Here is a 26,683-nt window from a genome sequence, read left to right as displayed (position 1 = left end):
AACAGTGGACCTGGAATATGAATCTTATCATTCTGGCTCTAGAGCCATGTTCTCAGCCACTGTACTATGCTAGGAGAGAAGGTTAAGAAGCACTATGGTTAACATCTTCCCATTTTACAGATGGAAAGTTGGATCTTCCCAGAGAGCAGATAGGACTTCTTTGTGTTTTGCCTACCACTGAGGCCTCAGGTCCTGTACTTGGCCCACTTGGTCTTTTGTGGAGGTTGTGACCCTGAGCTATCTTTCTCAGAACACATGAGTAGGGAGGAATATTTATCTGTCCTTGAGGCTCTGCAGAGGGCAGAAGGGAGGGGCTGAGCTCTCAGCTGGAGGCCGGGAGGAGGGTATCATCAATTGGTGCATTCAGGCAGGACCTCAGAGGGCCACGTGGGAGATTGAACCCAGGCCAAGACCTGCAGACCTTAAAGGGGAAACCACATGCAGGTCTGGCTTCCAGGAAGCTGGTGACATTGACGCTAGGGTTGGGGACATGGGGTCAGCTCTCCGCCCATCCATGTTGTCTCCAGCCTCACCGGCTGTCCTGTAATTTTGGGCTACATGAGTCATGGGAAGAAGACGGGACAAACACACCCTGGGAGTGGGAAAAGGTCACTCCTGTTTTTCCTGGTTGTGATGGTTTACTGGGGCACATGAGGTGGCAGTGGCCAGACGCGTCAGACAGGAGCCCCAGCAATTAGGGCAGATTCCAGGAGTCCGTCCACCAGCTGCCAGATATGGGAGAGAGACCCCAGACCTCCTGAGTTCTGGCTGTGGGTCTGGAGTGTGCTCTCAAGTGGCACCTAGCCAGATTGGGGAGGCTCTTGGAAGAGACGGTAAGGATGGAGGGAATAAGAGAGGGGAGGAAGAAGAGGGAGGGATTTCATGATCTTGGTATCCTAGAATCGCTACTTTTAGAATCTAGGAATCAGAATCAGAATTCAAGCTGTGTAATCTTTGCATCAGCACCCTGGAATCCAGGTCAGAGTCCTGGACTCTTGGCATTCACTTGGGCAGACCAACAGAAAAGCTCTTGTCAAAGGGTCCAAACATTTTGTCACACTTAGGCGTACTAACAGGACACAGCCTCTCTCAAACCTGCAGGAATTCTTGCAGCTTCTGGCGAATCAACCAACCTGTAGCATGCCCTGTGAACAAGCCCTTATCTCAGCGATTTCGTTTCTTAAGGAAGCTTCTTTCACTTTATTTTGATGTACAACATACACACAAGAAAGTGCACATGCCAGAACTGGGCAGCTCACAGCCAGGTAACCAGCACCTGGGCCAGGCACAGCACAGTCCCCTGACCCCCTGGGGACCTTTCCCAATCACTATCCACCCCAAAGGTAGTCAGTCCTGACTTCTAACACCATAGAGCCCTTTTTGCCTGTTTCTGAAATTTCTATGAATGGAATCATTTAGTACATTCTCCTGTGTAACTGGCTTCCTTCCCTCAACATTATATCATGAAATCCATCCACATTCTTGGGTGTGGCTTGTTCATTCTTTGTTGTAGAATATTCTACGGTGTGAATATACCATGATGTGTTTATTCATTCTGCTGTGGGTGAATATTTGGGTGGCTTCCCATCTTGGGCGGCTGTGAACATTCTAGTACATTTGGAGAACATACACGTGCTTTTCTGGGAGGAGGGCAGGTTGCTGGGTCATAGGCAAGGATTCCTGTGTTCAGCTGCAGTAGCTTCTGCTCCAGGGTTTCCAGAGCTCAAGTTCCAGCGAGACTGGCTGACATACGAACACATGTGAGGCACGCATGAGGGTGCTTGTTATCGCAAAAAACTGAAAGAAATCGAAGTGATCGCTTAGCCTCTCTGTGCCTCCATTTCTTCTTTCATTCTTTCACTCACCAAATACAGACTGAACACCTGCTGTGTGCCAGGTACTGTTTTAGATGCCACAGACACAGTGGAGCCAGAGCAGAGAGGAGCTGATGTCCTGGAAAATGAGGATAAGAATAATATTAATGATCTGAGAAATGGGGATAATCGTAATACTTACCTCACAGGATTGTTAGGAGAGTTATGTCTGGTACATAATAGGTGCTCTACAAACTCATCTATTATTTTAACTGTTATTAAATAATAAGAATGGTAATTATGTTTTATCTATAGATATAAGTATATGAGTAATCAATATAAAAATAAAGACATTTTATTTATTGTAAAAAATAATAAAATAATAATGCTTCTCATGGTTATCATTACCATGATTATTAAATGTAACCAGTTTGAGGCTGGTTAACATGACACCTGCAGCCTGTGGACTGGTTTCGCAATTCCTGCAAAGAATGGGGTTGATGTGTGTGTGGTTAGATTGGGAAACAGTTCTAAGATGCATTAAGGGGAAATGATGAAGAAATGGAAGAGTGTGTGCTGAAAGCTCTCATTTCTGTGTAAAATGTTAAGAAGGAAATGCCACAGACTGATAATGTCGCTTACGCGCAGAAAGTTCCCTGGGCTGTAATCAGCAGCAGCCGGGCAGAGCGGGTTCTGGGAGGGGAGAGAGCGTGTGTGTAGATGGCGATTACAGCAGCTAACGTGTAATGCTCCCTGCAGCCCAGTGCTGTGGTCGCTCTTCGCTCCTGCTAACTTGTTGTGTTCTTACGACACCCTGTAAGGTAAGTGTGTGATTATTCCCATTTGTAGACAAGGAAACTGAGGTACAGACAGGTTAGGTGACTTGCCCATGGCCACACAGCTGGTAGGAGTTTTGAGTTTTTAAATCCTGTGCACATTTACCCTAGAGATGCAGATAATATGAAAGCATGGTGCCAAACTCCAAACACACACAAAAAAGTGGCTTGGCCTCTTAAATGCTACCTGGCAGGGTGGAAAGACCAGAGGGGACTGCCCCAACTTCCTCTCTGTCCTTCCTGTTGTGTCAGCACCAGCTGGAGCTCTGGGCAGTGCTAGCCAATGCATGATAGTCAACAGAGAGCTGCAGGGCCAGGTTACTTTGACATTGTGTGGGGCAGGGACTCTTGGGTCCTGTCCTACTCAAAGCTCTGTCTGAGCACTTGTTTGGTGTGACATGCTTTACATGTATTAACTCCTCAAGGCCTCTCCAAACCAGTGAGGTATGTTCACCTCCATGAGTTGCATTTCTCAGATGAGGAAACAGAGAGTCAACTGCAACTGTCACCGAGGGTCATGGAGCATCTGGCTGTACTGCCTTCCAACTCTCCAGAGTCGAAGATTTGGGGATGAAAATATTCTAGAGCATGGGGTTCCAGAGTAGGCCTAACACTGTTTGAAACTCAACTGTGTTACCTACTTATCTGAGTGATCTTAGGTGGGTTACTTAACTTCTCTGGGCCTCTGTTACTTCATCTGTGAAATGGCTATAATACAATCAAAATCAGAAGGTTATTATAAGGATTAAGTGATATTATGTTCAAAGCTGCTTGGAGCAATGCCTGGCACATAACATGCCAACCCAACCTCCTTGCTGTTCCTTGAACGTGACCATCATGTTCCCACCTTGGAGCCTTTGCACGGGCTATTCTCTCTGCCTGGAACACTCTTCCCCCAGACCTCCACACGGCTCCCTCCCTCAATTCCTTTAGGTTTTTGTGCAAATGTCACCTTCTCAGAGAAGCCTTCCCTGAGCACTCATGTGAAATTCCCACATGGCCAGCTTCCCTGTGTGATTTTTTTCCATGGCATTTATCATCTTCCCAAATACTATGTATTTTGCTTAATTATTTCTTTACTGTCTGACTTTTCTCATGAAGTGTCAGCTTCCAGGGGAAAGTGATTTTTATCTGTCTTGTCTCCTCCTGTGTCTCAGTGCCTAGAATAGCACGTGGAACAGAAAAGGGGCTCAGGAACTGTGTTGAATGAATGAATGAATGAACAAATGAATTGTAGAGCATTCAACATGTTGTATTTTCTCTTTCCTAACTCTAGTATCCCATTTTAAAATTGCTCTAAGAAGATTCTAGGAATGTTTTGCTTCTCGACCTGGATGCTAGTTACACAGATGGGTTCAGGTATGAATCCCAGCAAGCTGTACCTCTGTGATGTGTGCACTTTGCTGTCCACATATTTTACTATAATCTTGTTTATATTAAAAAAGGTTAAAAATTGCTCCAGAGGCACATTTTCATTGCACCAAGATTAGAAAAAACAGGATGAGGAAGAACCAAGACAAGTACTTTTGCTATGAATACACGTTAACCTTTTACCCTCTTGATAGATATTCTGATTCCAACATTTTAAATTCTAGAACTCCAGGTAGCTAATGGGCTGGTGTTCTAACATTTCGGTGCTCTAGAATTTCACTGTCCAACAAGGTAGCCACTAATCACAGGTAGATAAACCAAGTAAAATTAAGTAAAAGTGAAAATTCAGTTCTTTAGTTTCTCAGTAGCCACATGTGGCTGACAACTAGGGCATTGGATATAGAACATTTCCATCAACGTTGAAAGTTCTACTGGACAGTGCAGCTCTGTAATAACAAATAATAATTGGTTCTAATAGTTTATTATTTTGGAATTCCAAGATTTTTATCTAGAGTTTTTATGCTAGAGTTCTAACATTGGGGTTTTCTAGAATTCCGAGCTGGGGTTCTAACACTTTGGCATTCTAGAATTACAATATTCTACATTCTACATATAAACATGCTGGAGGTCTAAAGTTGCAATATTTTGGAATTCCAAGGTGCAAATGAGATGGGGCTCTAAAATTTTTAGCAAGTCTGCAATTCCAATATTCTGACATGTTGGAGTCCTAAGATTGTAATATTCTAGAACTCCAAGATGCAAATGAGCTAGCCTTCTAACATTTAAAGCAGTAGAGTTCTATGGTTGTAATATTCTAGTTTCCAAGATGCTGATGGTCTGGGCTTTCTACACCCTAGGATTAACACGCACCTTAGAGTTTTCTTCACTGAGATTTCATAGCATTTCTCTTCTGTTCAGGTGTCTGGGGCTGGATGGAGAACGTTTCCTTCAGCTACGAGTATGGGGATTACAGCGACATCCCAGATCTCCCTGTGGACTGCTCAGATGGCGCCTGCCTCTCCGTCGACCCCCTCCGTGTGGCCCCACTCCTGCTGTATGCAGCTGTCTTCCTGGTGGGGGTGCCAGGCAACACCATGGTGGCCTGGGTGACTGGGAAGGAGGCCCACCAGAGGGTGGGTGCCATCTGGTTCCTCCACCTGGCTGTGGCGGATTTGCTCTGCTGTTTGTCCCTCCCCATCCTGGCTGTGCCCATTGCCTGTGGGGGACACTGGCCCTACGGAGCAGTAGGCTGTCGGGTGCTGCCCTCGGTCATCCTGCTGTCCATGTACACTGGCGTCCTGCTCCTGGCTGCTTTCAGCACTGACCTTTGCCTGCTGGCCCTCAGTCCGACTTGGTGGACTTCAGATGGGCGGGCACGTAGGGTGCAGGTGGCCTGTGGGGCAGCTTGGGCTTTGGCCCTGCTGCTGACCATGCCCTCTGCCATCTACCGCCGGCTGCACCAGGAGCACTTCCCATCCCAGCTGGAGTGTGTGGTGGACTACAGAGGCTCGGCCAGGGCTGAGAACACAGTGACTGCCACTCGGTTTATTTTTGGCTTCCTGGGACCACTGGTGGTTGTGGCCAGCTGCCATGGTGTCCTCCTGTGCCGAGCGACCCGTCGTCACTGGCCACTGGGCACGGCCATCATAGCGGCCTTTTTTGTCTGCTGGGCCCCCTATCACATGCTGGCGCTGGTACTGTCTGCAGCTGCCCCCAACTCTGTGCTCCTGTCCAGGGCCCTGAGGGCTGAACCCCTGGTCATGGGCTTTGCCCTTGCTCACAGCTGCCTCAATCCCATGCTCTTCATGTATTTTGGGCGGGCTCAACTTCGCAGGTCACTGCCAGCTGCGTGTCACTGGGCCCTGAGGGAGTCCCAGAGCAAAGATGAAAGCGTGGTCAGCAAGAAATCCACCAGCCATGACCTGGTCTCAGAGAATGAGGTATAGGCTTGAGGGACACTGGTTTGTTTCCTCCTATCCCATTTCACTAGCTTCAGGCATAGCTGGATCCGGGGGCTCAATGATATCTTCATTTTATTCCTTTATTCCTTTAACAAACATCCATTATGCACCTGCTATGTGGCAAGGCCTTGTTACAGGCATTGCTGGTATAGTAGTGACCAAAAGAGACACAAACCCTGCCTTTAGGGAGCTGACATTCTAGTGAAGGAAGACAGACAATAAGCAAACAAACAAAGGAATATGGAATCTGTCAAGTGGTGATAGGTGCTAAGAAACCTCAGGGGACAAAGAGAGCTGGGTGAGGCAGTGGTATAGTTTAGCCAGGCATGGCCCCTTGGGTAAGGTGATATTTGAGCCAAGTCCTGAAGAAGGGAGAGGAAGTCATGCTAAAATCTAGGTGAAAAACATTCCCAGGAGAGAGAACAGCAAGTGCAAAGGTCCTGAGGCAAGATGTACCTGGCATATTCCAGAAACTGTGAAGAGGCCAGTGTAGATGGAGCAGAGTGAGTGAGGGGGAGAGTATAAAGGGAGATGAAGGGAGAGAGGTAATGGGAGGCCAGAGTCTGAAATTCTCCTAGGCCATAGCAAGTGTTTGGGGATTCAGGGAGAGTTCTGAGCTACGATTACCAGATAAAATACAAGACTCCCAATTAAATTTGAGTTTCAAGGGCCGGCCCGTGGCTCACTTGGGAGAGTGTGATGCTGATAACACCAAGGCCACAGGTTCGGATCCTTATAAAGGGATGGCCGGTTAGCTCATGTGGGAGAGCATGGTGCTGACAACACCAAGTCAAGGGTTAAGATCCCCTTGCAGGTCATCTTTCAAAAAAAAATTGTTTTTTGAGTTTCAGATAAACAACAACAAATTTTTTTTTAGTATAAGTCTGTTCCATACAATATTTGGGACAGACTTATACTGAAAATTATTTATTGTTTATCTGAAATTCAAACTTAACTGCACATTCTGTAATTTTTGTGTGTGTTTGCTAAATCAGGCAACTCTATTCTGAGCGGGGGAGTGTCTTGATGTGACTTAGATTTTAATAGGATCCCTCTGATTGCTGGTGGAGATTAGACTACAGTGGGGGAGGGGGAGGGAAGTGAGGAGGCTACTGCAATAGTCCAAGCAAGATGATAGTGACTTGGATCAGGGTAATACAGCACAGGTGGTGAGAGGTTAACAGATTATGAACCTATTTTGAAGGTAAGGCCATGTCTAGACTCCTTAGTTTAGCATTCAGTGCTTCTCTCCACTGCTGAACACACTTATTCTCGAGCTTCTCAGACCCTGTAGCAGGCAGAGTAATGGCTCCCAATGATGTCCACATCCTAATCCCCTGAACCTGTGAATATGTGACCTTACATGGCAGATGTGATTAAGTTAAGGATCTTGAGATGAGGAGATGATCCTGGAGTGTCCAGGTGGGCCCAGTGTAACCACAAGGGTCCTTTTCAGAGGGAAGCAGAAGGATCTGAGTCAGTAGTAGGAGATGCAATGACAGGCACAGGGCAGAGTGATGTGAGACAGGGACCATGAGCCAAGGAATGCAGGTGACCTCCAGAAGCTGAAAAAGGCAAGGAAACAGATTCTCTCCAAAGCCCCCAGAAGGAACACAGACCTGTTGGTACTTTGATTTTAGGCTTCTGATATTCAAAACTTTAAGAGAATACATTTATATTGTTTTAAGTGACTATGTTTGTGGCAATTTGTTACAGCAGCTGTAGGAAACTAACATAAATCCTCTAGGCTGTATTATTTTCATACTATTGGGCCTTTTCTCAAGCTGGTTCTACTGTCTGAAAGTTCTTCTGTTCTATGCTGTCCAATTTGGTAATCACTAGAAATCTGTGGCTATTCAAATTAAAATTAACTACAATTTAAAATTTAGTTCCTCAGGCACACTGGCCATAGTTCAAGTGCTCAGTAGCCACATATGGCTGGTGGCTGCTGTATTGGACAGCACAGATATATAACATTTCCATCATTACAATTTCAACTGGACAATGCTGCTCTAGAATCTACTGCAGAATTTCACCTGCTCAGGTCTTTTCAGTCACATAGTAGTGGTACCTTTATATAGAGTCATTACTCTAAGACAGCACTTGATGCATTGTTTCTCCTTGAAGGTAACTTTCAAAACAACCCAGAGAGATAGGGTGAGATGCTTCATTTTATAAGCTAAAGTCCAGGGAAGGGAGGTCACTTGTCCAAGATCACACAACAAGGAAGTTGGAGAGCTGGAATTTGATTCCAGTTTTACTTGACTTCAATGCTCATGCCCTTTACCACCAAAATTTTTCTTCAAGGCCTCACTCAAATGACACTTCCTCTAGGGAGTCCTCCCTGATTCACGCCCCTCCCAGGGTGGAAGTTCTCTTCCCTTCTTTGGGTCTCTAGAAACCAGTTAAACTGTAAATTCCCCAAGCGTAACAACTAGACCATTTTAATTTCTGTCTCTCCTTCTCCCGTCCCAGAGCTTAGAAAGAGCCAAACTTTCTTTATCTATACCATTTTCTTCCAACTAGACTGTGAGCTCCCCAGTGGTGGGGATATCTTTCTTGCTATCTCTTTTTTACTTTATCTGATACAGGACTACATATTAGGTCCTCAACAATACATATTTTATTCCTTGGTATTTTATTCAGAATTCTCAAGCATGAATTATTAAGACCAAGAAGTCTTGTAGAATGAATTTTGTTCTGGGATAGCTTATACAGTTTCTTGAAAAGTTTGAAAAATCCTTGTGTTGATCCATTGGGACCAGGTGCCATTTTGGAGAGTTTTTTGATAACTTTTATAAAACACCTTTCATGATTTAATTTTTTTTCATTTATTATTTCATTAGCTTTTCTTTTTTTTAAGAATAAATTTTATAGGCTGGCCCGTGGCTCACTCGGGAGAGTGCGGTGCTGGTAGCGCCGAGGTCACGGGTTCGTATCCTATATAGGGATGGCCGGTGCGCTCACTGGCTGAGCATGGTGTGGACGGCACTGAGCCAAGGGTTGCGATCCCCTTACCGGTCAAAAAAGAAAAAAAGAATAAATTTTATGGGCCAGCCCATGGCTCACTCGGGAGAGTGCGGTGCTGGTAGCGCCGAGGTCACGGGTTTAGATCCTATGTAGGGATGGCCGGTGCGCTCACTGGCTGAGCGTGGTGTGGATGGCACTGAGCCAAGGGTTGCGATCCCCTTACCGGTCAAAAAAGAAAAAAAGAATAAATTTTATGGGAACGTTCAAGCATATTTCTGTGCAATTTTACATAAAATTCCCTTGGTCATTAAAAAGAATGTTTTCTGTTTGTTGTAACTCTCCATTTTTGGTTCTTAAGTTTGCTTATTCGTGTCATTTGTTTCTGTTTAATTTTTACCATAAAAATATTGATTTCCTGGAGTTTCCAAAGAAAGGTCTTAATATTTTTTCTAAGAACTAGTCTCAAGTTTGTTACTCAATCCTACATTGGCAGGTTGTGGCTTTCTTTGATTTCATATTTGTTGTTTACCTCCTCCTATTTTCCTCTTTTAAAAGTTCTAGTTTTTGATTGGAAATTTTAAGAAGAATACTTAGTTCTTTTGTTCCCCTCCTTCTTTTGATAATAATGTATGAATTGGCCTCTCTGAGTTGTTTCCCAAAGGTTTGATAATTATATCCAACTTTCCACTTGACATGTCCAATATATAATTTAAACTTAATATGCTCAAAACAGAACACTGGATTTTATCTCAGCCCTCCTCCTACATCTTGATTTCAGTGGGTGGCAACTCCATAATTCCAGGTACTCAGGCCAAAAACTTTAGGGTCATCTTTCAGGTCTCACTTTCTTTCACATTCCATTGCCAATCTATCAGCCAATCCCTCTGTGTTCTACCTTCAAAATATCTTCAGAATCCAACTGGAGCCATCTACTTTGACATTGCCCTGGTCCAGCCATCACCATTTCTCATCTATTGCAGTGGCCTATTCCCTGGTTACCTTTTCTCATCTTGGTTCCCTACTGTCTGTTCCCCACATGGGAGCTAGAGAATCCTGTTAAAATCTAAGTCAGATCATGTCTCATGTTCCTCCTCTGCTCAAACTCTTCTCATGGCTCCCACCTCACTCAAATTAGAAGCCAAAGTCTTTGCCACGGTATATATGATCTATCCTCCTCCTCTCCCCCACTTCATTCCTTACTATTTCTCCCTCCCTCCCTCCAGCCACACAAGCCTATGTGATGTTCCTTGAAGTCACCAAGATCGTTCTAGTCTCAGTTTTTATATTTGCTGTTTCTTCTACCTAGAATGAGCCCCCCTCCCCAAGGTATCCCTATGGCTCACTGCCTCATTTTTTTCAGCTCTCTGCTGAACTGCAAATTTAATGAAGATGTCTTCTTTGACCATGCCACTTAATTTTTTAATTAACATTTTTTCCCTAAGCCCTGAATTCGAATCTCATGACCACGCTACTTAAGACAGCATCACTCTATATGCCCCTTTCCTGCTTTGTTTGATCCATATAGCAGGAAGTACTGCTCAACATCCTATTTATTTTTCTTTTTGTGTCACTAAGATGCGAGCTCTCAAGATCAGGGACTTTACCTGTTTTGTTCACTGCTGTATGTCCAGTGCCTAGAACCAACTCCAGACCTGCAGGATGTACCCTCTAAAGGGCAATGTTACCCTAAGGAAATAGAATGATAGGAAGGCGATGATATTATTAACAAAAATCTAACATTTATTGAGCACTTATATGTACAGCACAGTTTATGTACCTTATGTATACGAGTACTTTTTAATTTTTTTTCCCAACAAAGTAGGTATTATCCTGTTATAAATGGGGAAATTGAGGCCCAGTCCCACACGACTGGCACGTCTAGGACTGCAGAGGACTCATTTTTCTCATTCATTTAGTCGTTCACTCAACAGACTTTTACCAACCATCTACTCTGCGTCAGGCTCTGGGGAACACAAGACGTCCAGGACAGAAACGGACCCTACCTTCAGGGAGCTTGGGGTTGGGTTGGATTTAGTTAATGATACATTAACAGAGTGATCATGGGACTGCTTTAATAGTTCCTGGGCCCGAGCCAGCTCACACGTTGGGTTAAAACTCCGGCTTCCCGGCGACCCTGGGGAGCAGGTGGTTGTGCATAAGGAGTGAGTACGGGGACGGGATGGGGAGCAAGCGCTTGCAAGTCCCTACCGCGACGCTTCCACTCGCCCCTAAAAGACGCAGGGCCGCCAGAGGCTCCGCCCAAAACGAGGCGGGGCGTGAGCGTGCTGTGCGCAGACGCGAGGTGGGTCTTGGGCCGCCCGCAACTCCGGACTGGCTCCTCTGTCTGGGGAGGGGCGGGGTCGATGCGTGAGGGCAGCGTGCGCAGGCGTAGGACTGGTCGGGCGCGCGAGGGTCGCCGGGACCGGAAGTTGAGGCGCTCGCGGCCGTTAGTGAGGTGAGGGGGATGGGGCCGTTGCGGATGGTGGCGGCGTTGGCGGCGGTCGGAGTCCGAGTCTGTCCGGGGTAGCTTGGGAGAGAGCTCAGGGGCGAGGAAAATCTGGGAGGAAGCCAAAGGATCGGCAGGAGCGGAAGGAGATGGAGCCTGAGCGTCTCTGAGAGAACCTGGGGGGCAGAGGACCGAGATTGAAAGAAGTGGAGGCACGGAAAGAAGCTTCGAGAAACTGAGAGAACGAAAGAGGGTTGGGGGTGTTGAGAGAAGAGGGAAGCAGAGAACGAGAGAGATCGAGGACGCAAGGCTGATGGGTTTCACCGAGAGGCTCACAGAGTCTGAGGCTGAGAGAGATGTGGTCGCTCCATGAACTCAGGAGGTGGAGGAAAACGTAGAAAAATTAGAGGGGGCAGTAGGGAGCAGAAATAGACCGAAGAGGGGAACGATTTAAATGGAGGAACAAGACACCGAATCATGAGGAGAGACCGGTAGATACGGAAAGGTGGAGACAATGAAATAGGGAGAACCCGACGAAAACTGGAGACGATGGAGAATCATGCTGGAGAATGGAGAAGGGAGGAAATGGATTCTAAATCCCTAGGTTTTAATTCCTCATTTGCCTTTTATTCCTTCCTTCTCTGTGGCTGAGTAAAATAGGGGGTGATAATAGCACTTTCTTAGGGTTGTGAGAAAAGTGTGTGTGTATGTGTGCATATGTATGTGATTTAGAATATGTATATGTGATAATAAAAGTAAGCAGTAAGTGTTAACTACTGTTAAAGCTTCGGACAATTGGGAGACAAAGTATGAGGTGGAGAAATGGAAAGGACGAGAAGGTGATGGAGAGTGAACCCTGGTGGGAGGCAAAAATGGAGAACCAGAAAAAAAGATTCAAACAGAAAATGAGATAGATGGAGAAAGTCAAGTGGAGAACTGAATAGGGATGGAGAAAGAGACAGTTGGATTACAGAGAAAATGAGAGTAGAAAACAGAAATATGAAGAGAGATGTGATCAGACTAGGAAAGGGAAGAGAGATGAGGATGGTGAGCAAGAAGATAGACTGAAAAAGAGACTGAGGCCTAAAGATGGTGAGAGGAAAACAGAGACCAAGTAAAGGCCATGAGCCTAGGAGAAATAGGCCAAGAGACCGGGAGATGGCTAGAAGCACAGGTGTAAGGAAACTGCAAGATCCAGACAATCTAAAAGCCTAAGAGAATAGACTAGTAGACTATTTGAGGGCTTGGGGATGCTCTCAGTTGGGCCCAGCATACATAGTTTATAGCCTGAGAGGACTGCTTTCCTTTTCCTTACCCTGTTCTTTTCTGAGAAACTCTGGCTTAGTATCACAGTAGCCATCCAAGGCCTTCTCATCTTCCCTCGAAACAGGAATTATATATATATGTGTATGTATATATATATATATATGTATATATATATATATATACATACACATTTTTTTTTTTTTTGGCGGTTGGCTGGTATGGGAGATAATTTATTCTGAAGGAGCCCTAGCATCACTCAGGCCACCGTGTTCAGCAAGAAGTGATGCACACTCCCCACAGGCTGTTGTTGCTGTGGGAAACAACTCTACCAGTTCACAAGTTCTTTTCACTGGGAGTCCGTATCTGGCTCTAACTCCCAGAGTTGTCCTGAGTTTTTTCCCCTGGGACTGCGGAGATCAGTCTCTGAAATCTGTTCCATGATGGCTCTTGAGAGGTTGAAGGCAGAGCACGTGAAATCATTGCCAACGCACTGTAATGAAGGTGATTTGTGGCCTTTTTACTCTAATCTTTTCCAGGTTGTTTGACCCTGGTTCTCACTGTTTTCCTCGTGTTGGTCATCTCTGTCATTGTGGGGGAAAAGCACTGAACTTGAATACCAGTTACTACTTAGCTTCTTTGTACCAGGGTAGGTGATAAACACTGCAGTGTTTTGGGATGGATATTGTCCCCATATTATAGATGAAGAAAACTGCCTCAAAGTTGTTAATTTGCTGATGGTCACACACCTAGTAAATGATAAAGTTGAGATTCAAACCCAGATCTGATTGACTCCAAAGCCTTTACCAAGGAAGGTTCTGAACACTTTTAAGACTATGAACCCCTTTAAGAATCTGAATGATGAACTTCCCTCCAAAAAATTGCACATATGAGGGTATGCTCTTTATTAGGACATTTTCAGCCCACAGTCAAAAACCCAGCTTTAAGCAAAAATGGCATTTTCTTGTGTAGTGGAGAAGTGGAGGGTTGAAGGGAACTAAGCCTCAAGCACTAAATGATGTTGCCAAGCTCCTCCTCTCCTTTTACCTCCATTTCTCCTCTCCCTGTAGTTGCACAGTAACCATTCTTGTTCATGGCTGTGCGTCTATATGCAGACTTTCCTCTAGAATAGTTTCTAGGAAAGACTATCATGTCCCAGGCCTACTGCAAATAGCTCCAGGTTTATATCAAGCTTGCTTAGTCATAATAGATAAAATGAGAGCTTTTCTCTTAGTAACCAAGTGTAAATTCCAGAGAAGGGCTGTGGTTAGCCCTGCTTGGGTCTTGTATCTACTCCTCAGTCCAATTGCCTAGGTTAAAGGGGGAATAGAATACCATGATTGGCCAGGCCTTTGTCACTTGCCTAACCAATAAGTGTTCTCTGATTTAAAGGATGTCAGAACCCTGTGGGCTTGAGGAAGGGACTGTTCTCCAAAGGGGGGTTGATACTGTTATCAGAAAGAGGGGAAAGGAACGTGTCATGTAGGCGAACATAATACATACATAACACATGAATTTTTTTTCCCCTCAGCTGGCTGGTGCAGGGATCAAACCCAATACCTTGGTGTTATTAGTGCTACGCTCTAACCAACTGAGCTAACTGGCCAGCCCAGCACTTGGAAAATTTTACGTTTAATTTAAAAGGGTTTCTGGTGTCCTGAAGCTCAGCGGACCCCCAATTAAGAACTCTTGCCTTATTCTTTTCATTATATCACACCCCTCTCATGTTATTAGCTCTCACAACAAGATTCTTGGCTGATCTCTGTTGATCAGCCATGTGACCTACATCTTTCCTTTAGGTCTAAGGTCAAATATCCACTCCTCTGGGATCCATCCCTGACTTCTAAGCCTGGCCAGGCACCTCTCTGGGCTCCCGTGGCTCCCGGGGCATCTTTTATCACAACCCTAATCACTGGATTGTCACAGTCTGGTGAAGCGTGTGTCTCTTATGTGACCATGGCTGTCTGTGAGGGCTCAGGTAGTCTTATACCTGACCTCCTTTTCCTAGTTCAGTACTTGAGAAACAGCAGGCTTTTATTAAATATTCCTAAAAATCAATGAATGTCTTCTGTTTTCTTTCCCAGGCATTCAGGGCCTGAAAACCCAGGATGAACTTGTATCCATCTCAGAGATTACTGCAGGAGTCATGAGGTGCCCTGTGTGTCACCAACTCAGCCACGTGCCTGGCCACTTACTTTGTCATTTGTGGTGGTCCTGTACCATGAACAAAGAGAAAAATTAGCTCTTTGAAGAGAAAGTGGTTCCTTATTGCAGGCACTGGTCTTACTGCTGGAGGTAGGAAATGGATGAGAATATTTGATCTGGGTGATCGGAACTGAGGCCAATTTAATGACAGCATTGTGATTAGCAACATGCCTTTTCCCAGAACAAGGGAGGGCAGGGATCACCGAGACCACCACCAAGCTCCCAGTGAGGAAGAGGTCCTGGAGAAATGGGACTGGAATTGTCCAGAGACCCGTCGTCTCTTAGAGGATGCCTTCTTCCGTGATGAGGATTATATCCGTCAAGGTTCTGAGGAATGCCAGAAGTTCTGGATCTTTTTTGAACGCCTGCAGAGATTCCAGAATCTCAAGACCTCCAGGAAGGAGGATAAAGACCCTGGGCATCCCAAGCACAGCATCCCAGCACTAGCCAACCTACCAAGTGCTTACGACCCTCGTTATCGCATCAACCTCTCTGTACTTGGCCCTGATACATGGGGCTCTCGGGGGATAGGCAGACGCTTGTCGATGGAGAGAATGTCTGAGTTCCGCAGAGCCTTGTTGCACTACCTGGACTTTGGCCAGAAGCAGGCTTTTGGGCGGTTGGCCAAACTGCAGCGTGAGCGGGCAGCACTCCCCATTGCCCAGTATGGGAACCGCATCCTGCAGATGCTGAAGGATCACCAGGTGGTGGTGGTAGCTGGTGACACGGGCTGTGGCAAGTCCACTCAGGTGCCCCAGTACCTGCTGGCCGCTGGCTTCAGTCATGTGGCTTGCACTCAGCCTCGGCGAATTGCCTGCATCTCGCTGGCCAAGCGTGTTGGCTTTGAGAGCCTCAGTCAATATGGCTCACAGGTGAGTGGCACATAATTGGTTTCCAAGTTTTCCAGTGTGACCCTGGGGAATAAGTTGCTTGTCCACATGGCAGTGTCAGTAAAAGTTAAGCATATACCCTTTGACCCAGCGATGATTCTTTTAGAACTTTGACGCTGGCATTACTCAGTATAGCACTGTAACAGCAAAAAAATTGGAAATGTCCTCAATGCTCATCAATCTTTTCTGAGAAGCCATAAAAAGAATTATTAAGGACACTTCCTTAATAATTTCTAGGATTCTAATCCTGGCTCTACCACTTAAAAGTTTTTGTTGTTGAAGTTATAATGCTCTAAGCACAGAAGAGTGCACACATACAATAAGTATATGGGCTCAGTGAGTTTTCACAAATTGAATACGTTTATGTAGCCAGCACCCAGATTAAAAAAGAAAAATCAAACATACCACACCCACAAACTCTCTTGTTTTCCTTTCTAGTTATTACCTTGAGCTTGAGGCCCCAAGGGTTATCACTATTCTTGGTAATAGATGATTGTATTAGTGATAGGTTATCATCACACCTTAGTTAATGGTAGACTATCATAGATTATTTTTGCTGCTCTTTTTTTTTTACTTTTTTTTTTTTTTTTGTGACCTGCACTCAGCCAGGGAGTGCACTGGTCATTCCTATATAGGATCCGAACCCGCGGCGGGAGCGTTGCCGCGCTCCCAGCGCCGCACTCTCCCGAGTGCGCCACGGGCTCGGCCCTTTTTTTTACTTTTATAGATGGAAGCTTGCATTCTCTTTTGTGGCTTTTGTTGCTCACCATTAGGTGTATGAGATTCATCTATAGTGAGTGTGTAGGTGTACCTCATTCATTCTCACTGCTGTACAGTATTTCATTATGAAGGTACCACAGTGCATTTATCCTTTCTGTTGATGCAAATATGTGGGATTTCCAGTTTTAAGCTTTTGTGAATGGTGCTGATATGAACATTGTAGGACACGTCTTTTAGTGTCTTTTGGTATGTATTTCTATTGGGTATATATCTGGGAGTAGTATCATTAGATGTTCATGTATATTTAACTTTAGTAGATACTTCCAAACCATTCTGCAAATGGTCGTACCGATTTATACTCCTACCAGCAGTATGTTCCATGTTGTCACCAATACCTGGTACAGTTAGTCTTTTTCATTTTAGCTTTTCTGGTGGATGTGTAGTGGTATCACACTTGCATTTGCATTGGGTTTCAATTTGCAGTTCCCTGATGACAAAGGACCTTTTCACATATTTATCGGCCATCTGGAGATCCTCTTTTGTGAAACAGCTGTTCACGTCTTTTTCCCATTTGTCTTTTACATTGTTCTTGATTTGTAGCTCTTCATAGATTCTGGATATGAGTCCTTTGTAGGATTTATATACTGCAAATCTTGTCTCCTCTGCTGTGAGTTGTCTTTCATTCTCTTAATGATATCTTTGGATATGGTGTCTTCTCATGTTAATATAATCCAGTTTGTCATTTTCTTTTTATGGTTAGCACTCTTTAGGTTCTGTTTAAGAAATCTACTTTAAGGTCATGAAGATGTTCTGCTGTGTTTTTTCCTAAAAACTTGTACCTTTAAAACTGTAATTCATTCGGAATTGATTGTGTGTGTGTGGTGTGAAATAGGGTTAAGATACATTTCCTCTCAATACCTCTTTTTAGCTCTGTTACCTTGGATGAGTGGCCTCAGTTTCCTTATTGGTGAGATGGGGATAATAATAGTTCTTACATTGTGTGGTGGTTTTGAGGATGAAGTGAATTGATACTCATCAAGCATTTAGAGTAGTTTCTGGCATATAGTAAGGACTCAAACAACAGTTAATTATTACTATTATAGTTAACGGATATCACATACCAGGCACTGTGTCAGATACTTTATGTGCATTATCACCTGAAATTTTCACAACATGTGGGAGAAAAAATTATGACTTTAAGGGATGGCATGGCTTGCCCAAAATCAACAGCACTAAATGGCAGAGGTGAGATTCAAACCCAAGTCTATTGGATTCCAGAGTCTGATGCATAGGCATGGCATTTGCTCAGCTTTTCAATTTTGGCAAGGTGGGGGGCTGGTGGCCAGGCCCAGGGTCCTCTCCTGACCTCACCTTCCTCCCTCCCACCCCAGGTTGGCTACCAGATCCGCTTTGAGAGCACACGCTCGGCGGCCACTAAGATTGTGTTCCTGACAGTGGGGCTGCTCCTGCGGCAAATCCAGCGGGAGCCCAGTCTGCCTCAGTATGAAGTGCTGATCGTGGATGAAGTCCATGAGCGGCACCTCCACAATGACTTCCTCCTGGGCGTCCTCCGGCGCCTGCTGCCCAAGCGGCCTGACCTGAAGGTCATCCTCATGTCGGCCACCATCAACATCTCACTCTTCTCCAGCTACTTCGGTAATGCCCCTGTGGTGCAGGTGCCAGGGAGGCTATTTCCCATTACAGTGAGTACTTCCCCCTTCTGCCACATCCCCAGACCTCCCAATCTAGTCTCTGGCCAAACCTGGACATGTCTCTTCTCTCTGTTGCTCTATTTCCCATCTCTTCAGTTAAGGACATTCTCTCTCTTTTTTAAGCAGCTGTTTTCTGAGAATTTACAGGTTGAGTGCTAAGTGCACGTTGGAGTAAGAGGTAGACTGCTGTAACAGAGAGACCCAAAATTATAAAGGCTCAAATAAGGTAGAAGTTTCTTTCTCTTATAAGACAGTCTGGACATAGAAGTTTCTTTCTCTTATAAGACAGTCTGGACGTAGAGGTTTCTTTCTCTTATAAGACAGTCTGGCCGGTCCAGGTTGGGGGCTGCTCTGTTCCCTGTGGTCATTCTGGGATGTAGCCTCCTTTCTTATTGCTCTACCATCTCATAGGGCAGGATTTCTCTAAGTCAGCAATACTGACATTTTGTGCTGGATAATTATTTGTGGTGGGGGCTGTCCTGTATGTTGTAGGATATTTAGCAGCATCCGTGGCCTCTACCCCCTAGATGCTAGTAGCATTCTCCTCTCCCAACTGTGACAACCAAAAATCTCTCCATATGTATGCACATGTCCCCTGGGGGACAAAACCACCCCCGATTGAGCACCACTGTCCTAGAGTTGTTTTTGTCTGTAGAGTCAAAGCTTCATTGTCCCTTGTGGTTTCTGGTTCTAAATGTTCATGAATCTGTGTTCCAAGCAGTCATAAAAAAAAGAATGAGGATGCTTCCTAAGAAATGCTTTTTAAAGTTTAATCCTGATTCTGCCATTTAGAATTTTTTTTCTTGTTGAAGTTATCGTACTCTAAATACAAAGAATACATATATCTTACGTGTATAGCTCAAGCAATTTTCACAAATTAAGTACATTTATGTAGGGCTGGCCAGCTAGCTCAATTGGTTAGAGCAAGGTGTCATCATGACACCAAGGTCAAGGGTGCGGATTCCTCTACTGGCCAGCCACCAAAAAACCAACAAACAATACATTTATGTAGCCAGCCCCCAGATTTAAAAAATTAAACGTTACTACCACCCTGGAAGCCTTCCAGTTACCTTGCTACTTTGTCTTTTTATTACATCCTCCAAAAATTACTCAATTTGAGTGTGCTGCCTGCTGCCTGACTGACCCTTGTCTTCTCCGTCAGCTTGTGATCTCCCCACTCTGTTGCTCTGAGCTAGAGTGACAGGGTGTGCTCCTGCCGGGGGTTGTCTTGTCACAGGTTGTATACCAGCCACAGGAAGTGGAGCCAACAACGTCCAAGTCGGAAAAGTTGGACCCGCAGCCTTTTCTGAGGGTGCTGGAGGCCATTGACAACAAGTATCCTCCTGAGGAGCGGGGTGACCTCTTGGTCTTCCTCAGTGGCATGGCAGAGATCAGCACCGTGCTTGAGGCTGCCCAGACCTATGCCAGCCACACCCAGCGCTGGGTGGTGCTGCCGCTGCACAGCGCCCTCTCTGTGGCCGACCAGGACAAGGTATCACACAAAGCCAGGCAGAGTGGGGCAGGTCTGTGCAGGCCAGGAAGGAGGAGGAGGTCAAGGTAGCTATATGCAGGACTGATCTGACTCCACAAACACAGAGATGTGTGTTACATTTATGTAAAGGTGCATAGCCACCTAGCGGCAGGGCCAGGCTGTGAACTTGAGGAGTTTGGCCCTGAGCCCAGGCTCTTAATCACAGGTCGGCAAACTTTTTGTGAAGAGCAAGAGAGTAAATATTTTCAGCTTGGAGGACCACGGGCTCTCTGTCATAGCTGCTTAGCTCTACCCCTGTGGTGTTAAAACAGCCAGAAACTAAACGGGTGAGGCAGTGTTGCTGTAATGCTTTATTTACAAAAACAGGTGGCAGGCTGGATTTGGTCCACAGGCCATAGTTGTTGCCTCTGCTCTTAACAATTGTGCTTGACTGTCTCTTAGAAGTAAGGGGTTTGTGCAAAGGGCCTGTGGGGAAAGAAATATGGAGCAACTGGGAAACAGCATGCAGTGTGGCTGGCGTCCAGACTGTGAAGGGGAAGTCAGGAGAGATGGGACTGGAGCGGTGGGTGGGGCTAGACCACAAGGGACCTTGAAAACCCTTTGTGGTGCCAGGGCTTTGTCCTGAAGGCTCTGGGGAGCCATGGGAGGGTTCTGAGCAAGGCAGTGGTCAGTGCCAGTTTGTTCTTTAGGAGATCCCTTTGGCTGCTGTATGAGGGATGGATTAGGGGCTGTGAGACCAGAAGCTAGAGAACAGAGAACAGAGGGGAAGCTGGAGCAGGATCTGAGCGGGAAAGGAGAGGCCTGGAACAAGGCAGGGGCTGGAGGTGTGGGGAGGAGGGAAGGAATTCAGGAAATGCTCAGGATGTTCAGGTGTGGCAGTGGGGCTGAGGGGGAAAGGGGACTCAGGACAGCCCAGGTGATGTGGGTGTTGAGCCATCTCTGCAGTGCAGACTCTGCAGGAGGAGAGGGTTCAGTGGAAGATGCTGAAGCCATTTTAGACACTCAGGTGTGGGGTGCCCATGGGACATCCAGAAAGCCACTGGACACATAGGTCAGTCTGGGCTGAGTTAGTCCCTGATGCCACCTCCTCCATTTTACCTAGGTATTTGATGTGCCACCTCCCGGAGTCCGGAAATGTATCCTCTCCACCAACATTGCTGAGACCTCAGTCACTATTGATGGGATCCGCTTTGTAGTAGATTCTGGTAAGGGCTACGTCCAGCCACCACCCCCCACCCCAAGGACCTAGAAAGAAATGTGGGGTCCAGAGATGTGCAGATGTAGCCAGGGAGCTTTAGACAGAAGCAGGAAGTAGGTGGCATTTGGGGCTGTGGAGCAGTGGCAACATCTTAATTTTTCTCCAACAGTCCAAGCTTTTCTGCCCCAGGGCCCTTGCACTTGCTGTTCTCTCTGCTGAGTGCTGTCTTTCTCCAGCTATCTACAAGCCTCATTCCCTCACTTTATTTCAGGGCCTACATAAGTATCTCTCCATCAGAGAGACCCACATTGTCCCCTCTGTATAAGTGACATACCCCTTCCCCTTCCACTGTTGCTTCCCATATGAGTGGGACTGCACTATATTTTATATCTGTTGCTCTGTTTTTTTTATTTTATGTCTTCCCTTCTAGTAAGTTTGCTGGAAAGTCAGCATGGCATAGTGGTTAGGAAATGCTGGAACCAGCCTGGGTGTGTTCACTGCTGGCTGTGTGACTTGGGTCTTGTCACCAACGCTTTATGTATCTGCTTATCTGTAAAATGGCAATAATAACAGCACCTCCCTCAGGTTATAAGGATTAAGTGAGTTAATATATTTGGGTGTTTAGGACAGTATCTGGCACAGAGTGAATGCTCAATAAATATTAGCAGTTACATTATTGTATTGACTCTGGGATGCCATCGATGGTAAAACATTCAATAATTTCATGTACCATTAAGAAAATTTTTTATCAGCATAGAAACTTATTTGTTTTTTTTTTTTAAAGATGACCGGTAAGGGGATCTTAACCCTTGACTTGGTGTGGTCAGCACCACGCTCAGCCAGTGAGCGAACCGGCCATCCGTATATGGGATCCGAACCTGGGGCCTTGGTGTTATTAGCACTGCACTCTCCCGAGTGAGCCATGGGCCGGCCCATAGAAGCTTATTTGAACTCAAAATAATATGGCTGTTATTTAAAATAATGTAATAATTATCTAAAGCAAATATGATCTTTGGTTCTGAGACAGGCCTAAAGGTATCATTCTTTTGAAATAAAAAATTGCAGTAAGAATGTACAAGGAAACAAAAAATATAAAAACAAGTCTGCTGTGTGTGGGTAGTTTTAACAAAAGGGACACACTACAGTATTGTAACTGAGTCCACATTATAAAACATGCAGCACCAAGTTCTCTTGCTTTATCAACTCTCCGGAAAATAAGTCAGTTACCACCACTTGGTTAATAGGACAAATTTCCTGAGGGATATGGGTAGTAATTTATTTCTATTCTCTAACTCCTCTCCTCACACTGATTTCTTTTCTTTCCTTTAAGATGGGTTTCATCCTGTTGACAAAATATTTGGTTTTATTTGTGAAATGGAGTAAATAATATCCTGACTGAAGTATTTGATGAAGTTGAAGATGCTCAGGGATCAAATTTTTTGAAAAGTCAATTCAGCTAGTTAGCAGAGACCATCAGTGGCTTGCAGAAAAAAAAATTTCAGAAATATATGTTTGCTAAACAGATGAAAAGAATAAGCAGTTAAAAATAGGTGCAAAATCCTAGGGATTATTGTGACCTACACAATCAAAAGCAGACAAGAGACCTGTGATTAAATCCATTTACTTGTAGAGTGAGGTAGTAGGAAGCTCCAAAATAGAATTTGGTTCCTAACAGTGTCCATGGCCAAAGGGCACAGTCACAAGGTCTCCTTCTCTTGTGGAAACTGGAACAGAGAAGTCTTTCGTTGAGTGGCCCTTTTTTTTTAAAAAAAGGTGACTGGTAAGGGGATCTTAAACCTTGACTTGGTGTTGTCAGCACTATGCTCTCCCAAGTGAGCTAACAGGCCATCTCTATATAGGGATCTGAACTCGTGGTCTTGGTGTTATCAGTACCACACTCTCCCAAGTGAGCCAGGGGCCGGCCCTTGAGTGGCCCTTTGCACATATCATCCTGTATATCTGATGGGCCAGATTGCCCAGAAGGATTGGGCTCTTTGTGTGGGTAGCAGAGTCTTGTGCCAATCCCACATTTCTAGCCATGAGTATTGTTCCAAATCCACCTGATGATTATTAGCCTAGAGAATTACATCTATCACCCCAGGTACAAGATTATAAGTGTCACTTGACCAAAACTGTCCTTAGCTTATATATAAGATTTTAGCCAGTAGTTTTGTGTCAAGCCATAATCTGATTCCAAGATTCGTAGCTTTTGCTGTTCCAATCATACTAACAGCTAACAGCATGTTGTTGCAGATCTCTGCAGTCTGCCCAGTCCCAGCAGCTCCACAATACACCACATTGGAGCCCATGCACCCTGACAACTGTTGGGCAGCAGCAAATTCATCTTTGATTCCTCCCATCATACATGTGAGGTTTTCAGACTGAGCAGCTCCTATACCACCAGAAACGGACATATTTGAAAATGCTCCTATTTTCTCAACTTCTTTGGCCGGTTCTTTTGAAACTGTAGTATCAATAGGACTGGAATCTATTAATAATGAGCCTTTCTTCCCTTTTTTTTAGAATTCCATTTGCTCCAGAACAAGCTTCTATGGTGTTGATATTGGTGGTCAGCATTGTTAATAATTTTGTCAGCTTTTTTTGGCTACATCTGCTGGGGAAGACAATTTCACCTGCATCTTGAAACTCTTTGCACGCATCAGGGATGCATCATAAATAGTGGATAGCCATGTTTCATGAAATTTTTTGCCCATTCCCCATTCATTGGACTGGGCAATTGCCCAGTCCAATGAATCCATCCAGCGTCTTAGAAGCCATCGACCTACAGCACACCTCTGCTGGCTGCTGCTGGTGGCTCCAGTATAGGAGGTGGAAGGTGGACCCTTGGAGCCATAAGGAAGCTGCCCTGCTGCCCCTGCCCCACCTCCCCTTGCTGACTGCTGCCACCTCCTGGCTGGCCCACTGACTGCGAGTGTGCACAGTGGAGTGGGTGGGTGTGCCAAAATTTTTTTAAAGGCTGTCAGTTAAACATTGACATGCCATTGATTTTTAAGGAGTCCCATTTTCAGAGACAATAAAATATGAAAAATGTTGGTCTTATGATGGATGGAATATGGCATTCTGTTCAGTCTTTTGAGACCAAGGCCTTTGGTTTATTTATGGCTGTATCTGTACCACCTAGTACAGTGCCTGACACATAGTAGGTGCTTTAATAAAGATATGTTGGGTGACTGAACCTCTGAAGGAGCAAAGACTTAAGAAAATAATGAAAAGATGTGTGAATGAAGAAACAAAAGAATAAATGAATAAAATGGGTCCAGAATAAGCTCTTGGTTAGGATTAATGGAATGAAGGTGTAAGTAAGGATGTCAGTGAATGAACGGATACAACACCAGGTGTGTGGATGTTTGCACATGGCTGCTACACACAGATACCCTGCCTTCATTGCTCCCCTTCTCTCCTCCCAGGGAAGGTGAAGGAGATGAGCTATGACCCACAAGCCAAACTTCAGCGGCTGCAGGAGTTCTGGATCAGTCAGGCCAGCGCAGAGCAGCGTAAGGGCCGTGCGGGCCGCACAGGCCCTGGAGTCTGCTTTCGTCTCTATGCTGAATCAGACTATGATGCCTTCGCCCCCTACCCTGTCCCAGAAATTCAAAGGGTGGCCTTGGATGCATTGGTATTGCAGGTGAGACTTGGGCAGGGAAGGGACTATATACTGATTCCTGGTGCCAGGGAAGACGCTGGGAGGCATTTAGATAGGACTATTCCCAGGAATTTAGGACCAATTAGGGCAGGGCTGGCCAAATGTCAAAACCTGTGTTGAGGGCTGGCTGGTTAGCTCAGTTGGTTAGAGCATGGTGCTGTACCAGCCAGTTGCCAAAGTAAAATAAACAAAACAAAAAACCCATGTTGAGGGAAGAATTGTTCCTCAAATCTGCAGGGTCAAGGGACGAACCCTGTGACTCAATCAGAATTCTTTCAGCTGTTGTAACAGGAAACGGAACAGAAAGTGGCTTTTAAAACCAGGGTTTCTCAATATATTTTGTGATTCTTATTTCATTAGTTATTAGCTTAGGTTAGGCTACTCTGACAAGTAGATCCAATCACAAAATGGCTAACATAACAATTTTAATTCTCAGGTTGGTAAGCAGTTTCCTTTATTCAGGGACCCAGGCACCTTCCCTCTTATGGCTCCATCATCTTCCTGGGGCCTTCTCAACATCTGCTTGTAGCCAGCTGAGGGGGCTGAGTGGGACAGCACGAAGATGAGTACAGGAGTCAGGCCTGTAAATGGTGCATTTGCCTTCCACTCACCTTCCCCTGGTTGGAGCTCAGCCTCATGGCCACTCCTAACTGTGAGGGAGGCATGGCAGTGTAGTCTCCATGATCAGGAATGAGAGGAAAAGGAAAGTGGGGAACAGCTAATGGTGTCTGCCACAGGCTCACATGCATGTGAGTGTAAGAGTAGCACAATCCAGCACCTTTCCTGCAAGTGGTGCATGCTGATATTTTCTATTCTGTTTGATTTCATTTTTTAAAAAAATGCTGGTTGTGACCACTACTTGGATTCTGTGACCCACTAGTGACTCATAGCCTACCATTTAAAAAAACACCGACTTGAATAATACAGAAAATGTGTTTCACATAACAGGAAGCCAAGCCCCAAAGTAGGGAGGTTCCAGATTTGTTTTTGTAAGTGGATCAGTGATGTTATAAAAGACTTAGGTTCTTTCCATCTTTCCAACCTCAGTCAATCAGCAGCTTTCCTAATGATGATGATGATGATGATGATAAGAAAACACTTATCTAGTGCTTCCTATGGGCCAAGCACTGTTCTAAGTGTTTTATGTATATAACTGTTTTGATCCTCACAAAAACTATTCAGTAGGTAATCTTATCATTCTAATTTATGGATGAGGAAAAGGATGTACAAAAAGGTAAAGCAACTTGCCCCAGATCACACAGCTGGCAAGTGGCAGAGTCAGGATTCCATGTGAGAGCTTCAGAGCCTTCTTCATGAATGCCAGTTCACTATGGCAGCCGTGGGCATCACCTCTTCTCCCTTTACCCTCTAGAGGCAGAAACAAAGTACTGCCCTTTTTTGTGGGTCTGATTTTTAAGGTCATGGGAACCGTTCTCCAAAGTCCCCTAGCCAGTCTCCTGTCCTATGTGTTAGCAGAACCGGATCACGTGTGTCCACCCTATGACCACTAATTGTCCAGGGGAGTGGCATTGCCTAACTAGATCAAAGCAGTGATTCTCAGCCCTGGCTGCATGTTGGAATCATCTGGAAAGCTTTAAAAAAAAAAAAAAAAAAAAATCTATGCTCTGCCCCCCGCTGAGAGCTTCTAGTTTATAAATATTTAACGAGTATTGGGTGATCTCAGACAACATCAAGGCTCAGATAGCAGGGAGCAAGGTGAAATAGCTGGTTGCTAGGTGGACAGCCGGAACTTCTAGTGCCTTCAGATCAGAGCCAGGTGAGCAGGCTCTCTGAGCTTTCTTACTCTGTCATGGTCATAAGAGATGCTATGCAAGCCTGGGAAGGGTGCCCACTGCCCACCCGGCTGTTGAATTAATTGGGATTCTTTTGATTGAAAATGAGAGAAATACAACTCAAACTATCATAGGCAGAAAAGGGGATTTTATCAATTTGTGTATCCATTGGCAGGGAGGGACTGTGCACTTGTCTAGCTTAGGAGCAATCTAAGGATTTCTCCATCTGCTGTGGTTGAGCTAATTTCTAGGCAGTGTTAAAAATAACCATAGCAGTTGTGGGCTTCCATTGTGGCCACTCACAAACCAAGAGGATGCTGGAACTTCTCTCTCTGTTTGCCAAGTCTC

The 26,683-nt window shown here is 45.2% G+C and overlaps 2 protein-coding genes and 1 pseudogene across 6 annotated transcripts in view; 2 read left to right on the top strand and 1 right to left on the bottom strand.

Moving 5' to 3' along the window:
* The first annotated feature begins 647 nt into the window (after positions 1-647).
* C5AR2 (complement C5a receptor 2) lies at positions 648-7,669 on the top strand. Of its 2 annotated transcripts, XM_063111119.1 has the most exons (3): positions 648-833; positions 3,927-4,009; positions 4,940-7,669. In XM_063111119.1, exons 2-3 carry the CDS (start codon positions 3,964-3,966, stop codon positions 5,965-5,967), a joined length of 1,074 nt encoding a protein of 357 aa, XP_062967189.1. In that variant the 5' UTR covers positions 648-833; positions 3,927-3,963; the 3' UTR covers positions 5,968-7,669. The 2 variants fall into 2 exon arrangements, with proteins under 2 accessions (XP_062967189.1, XP_062967190.1); XM_063111120.1 differs by lacking the exon at positions 3,927-4,009.
* A 3,692-nt stretch (positions 7,670-11,361) lies between these two features.
* DHX34 (DExH-box helicase 34) overlaps positions 11,362-26,683 on the top strand; it is a 31,178-nt gene continuing 15,856 nt past the window's right edge. For 2 of the 4 annotated variants that reach the window (XM_063111976.1, XM_063111974.1), the window contains exons 1-6: positions 11,362-11,407; positions 14,746-15,738; positions 17,868-18,179; positions 19,426-19,680; positions 20,783-20,885; positions 24,307-24,524. In XM_063111976.1, the coding sequence (XP_062968046.1) occupies positions 15,034-15,738; positions 17,868-18,179; positions 19,426-19,680; positions 20,783-20,885; positions 24,307-24,524 (1,593 nt within the window). In that variant the 5' untranslated portion in view covers positions 11,362-11,407; positions 14,746-15,033. Of the gene's footprint in view, positions 11,408-12,900; positions 13,166-14,745; positions 15,739-17,867; positions 18,180-19,425; positions 19,681-20,782; positions 20,886-24,306; positions 24,525-26,683 lie in introns of those variants that run through there. The other 2 variants (XM_063111975.1, XM_063111977.1) reach the window with 2 other exon arrangements.
* Positions 20,893-24,284, bottom strand: LOC134389529 (3-hydroxyisobutyrate dehydrogenase, mitochondrial-like; annotated as a pseudogene).

Source organism: Cynocephalus volans, chromosome 10 (assembly GCF_027409185.1).
Source record: "Cynocephalus volans isolate mCynVol1 chromosome 10, mCynVol1.pri, whole genome shotgun sequence".
NCBI classification, from domain to species: Eukaryota; Metazoa; Chordata; class Mammalia; order Dermoptera; family Cynocephalidae; genus Cynocephalus; species Cynocephalus volans.
Note: the sequence above shows the minus strand (reverse complement) of the source record. Positions and strands in the feature narration are given on the sequence as shown.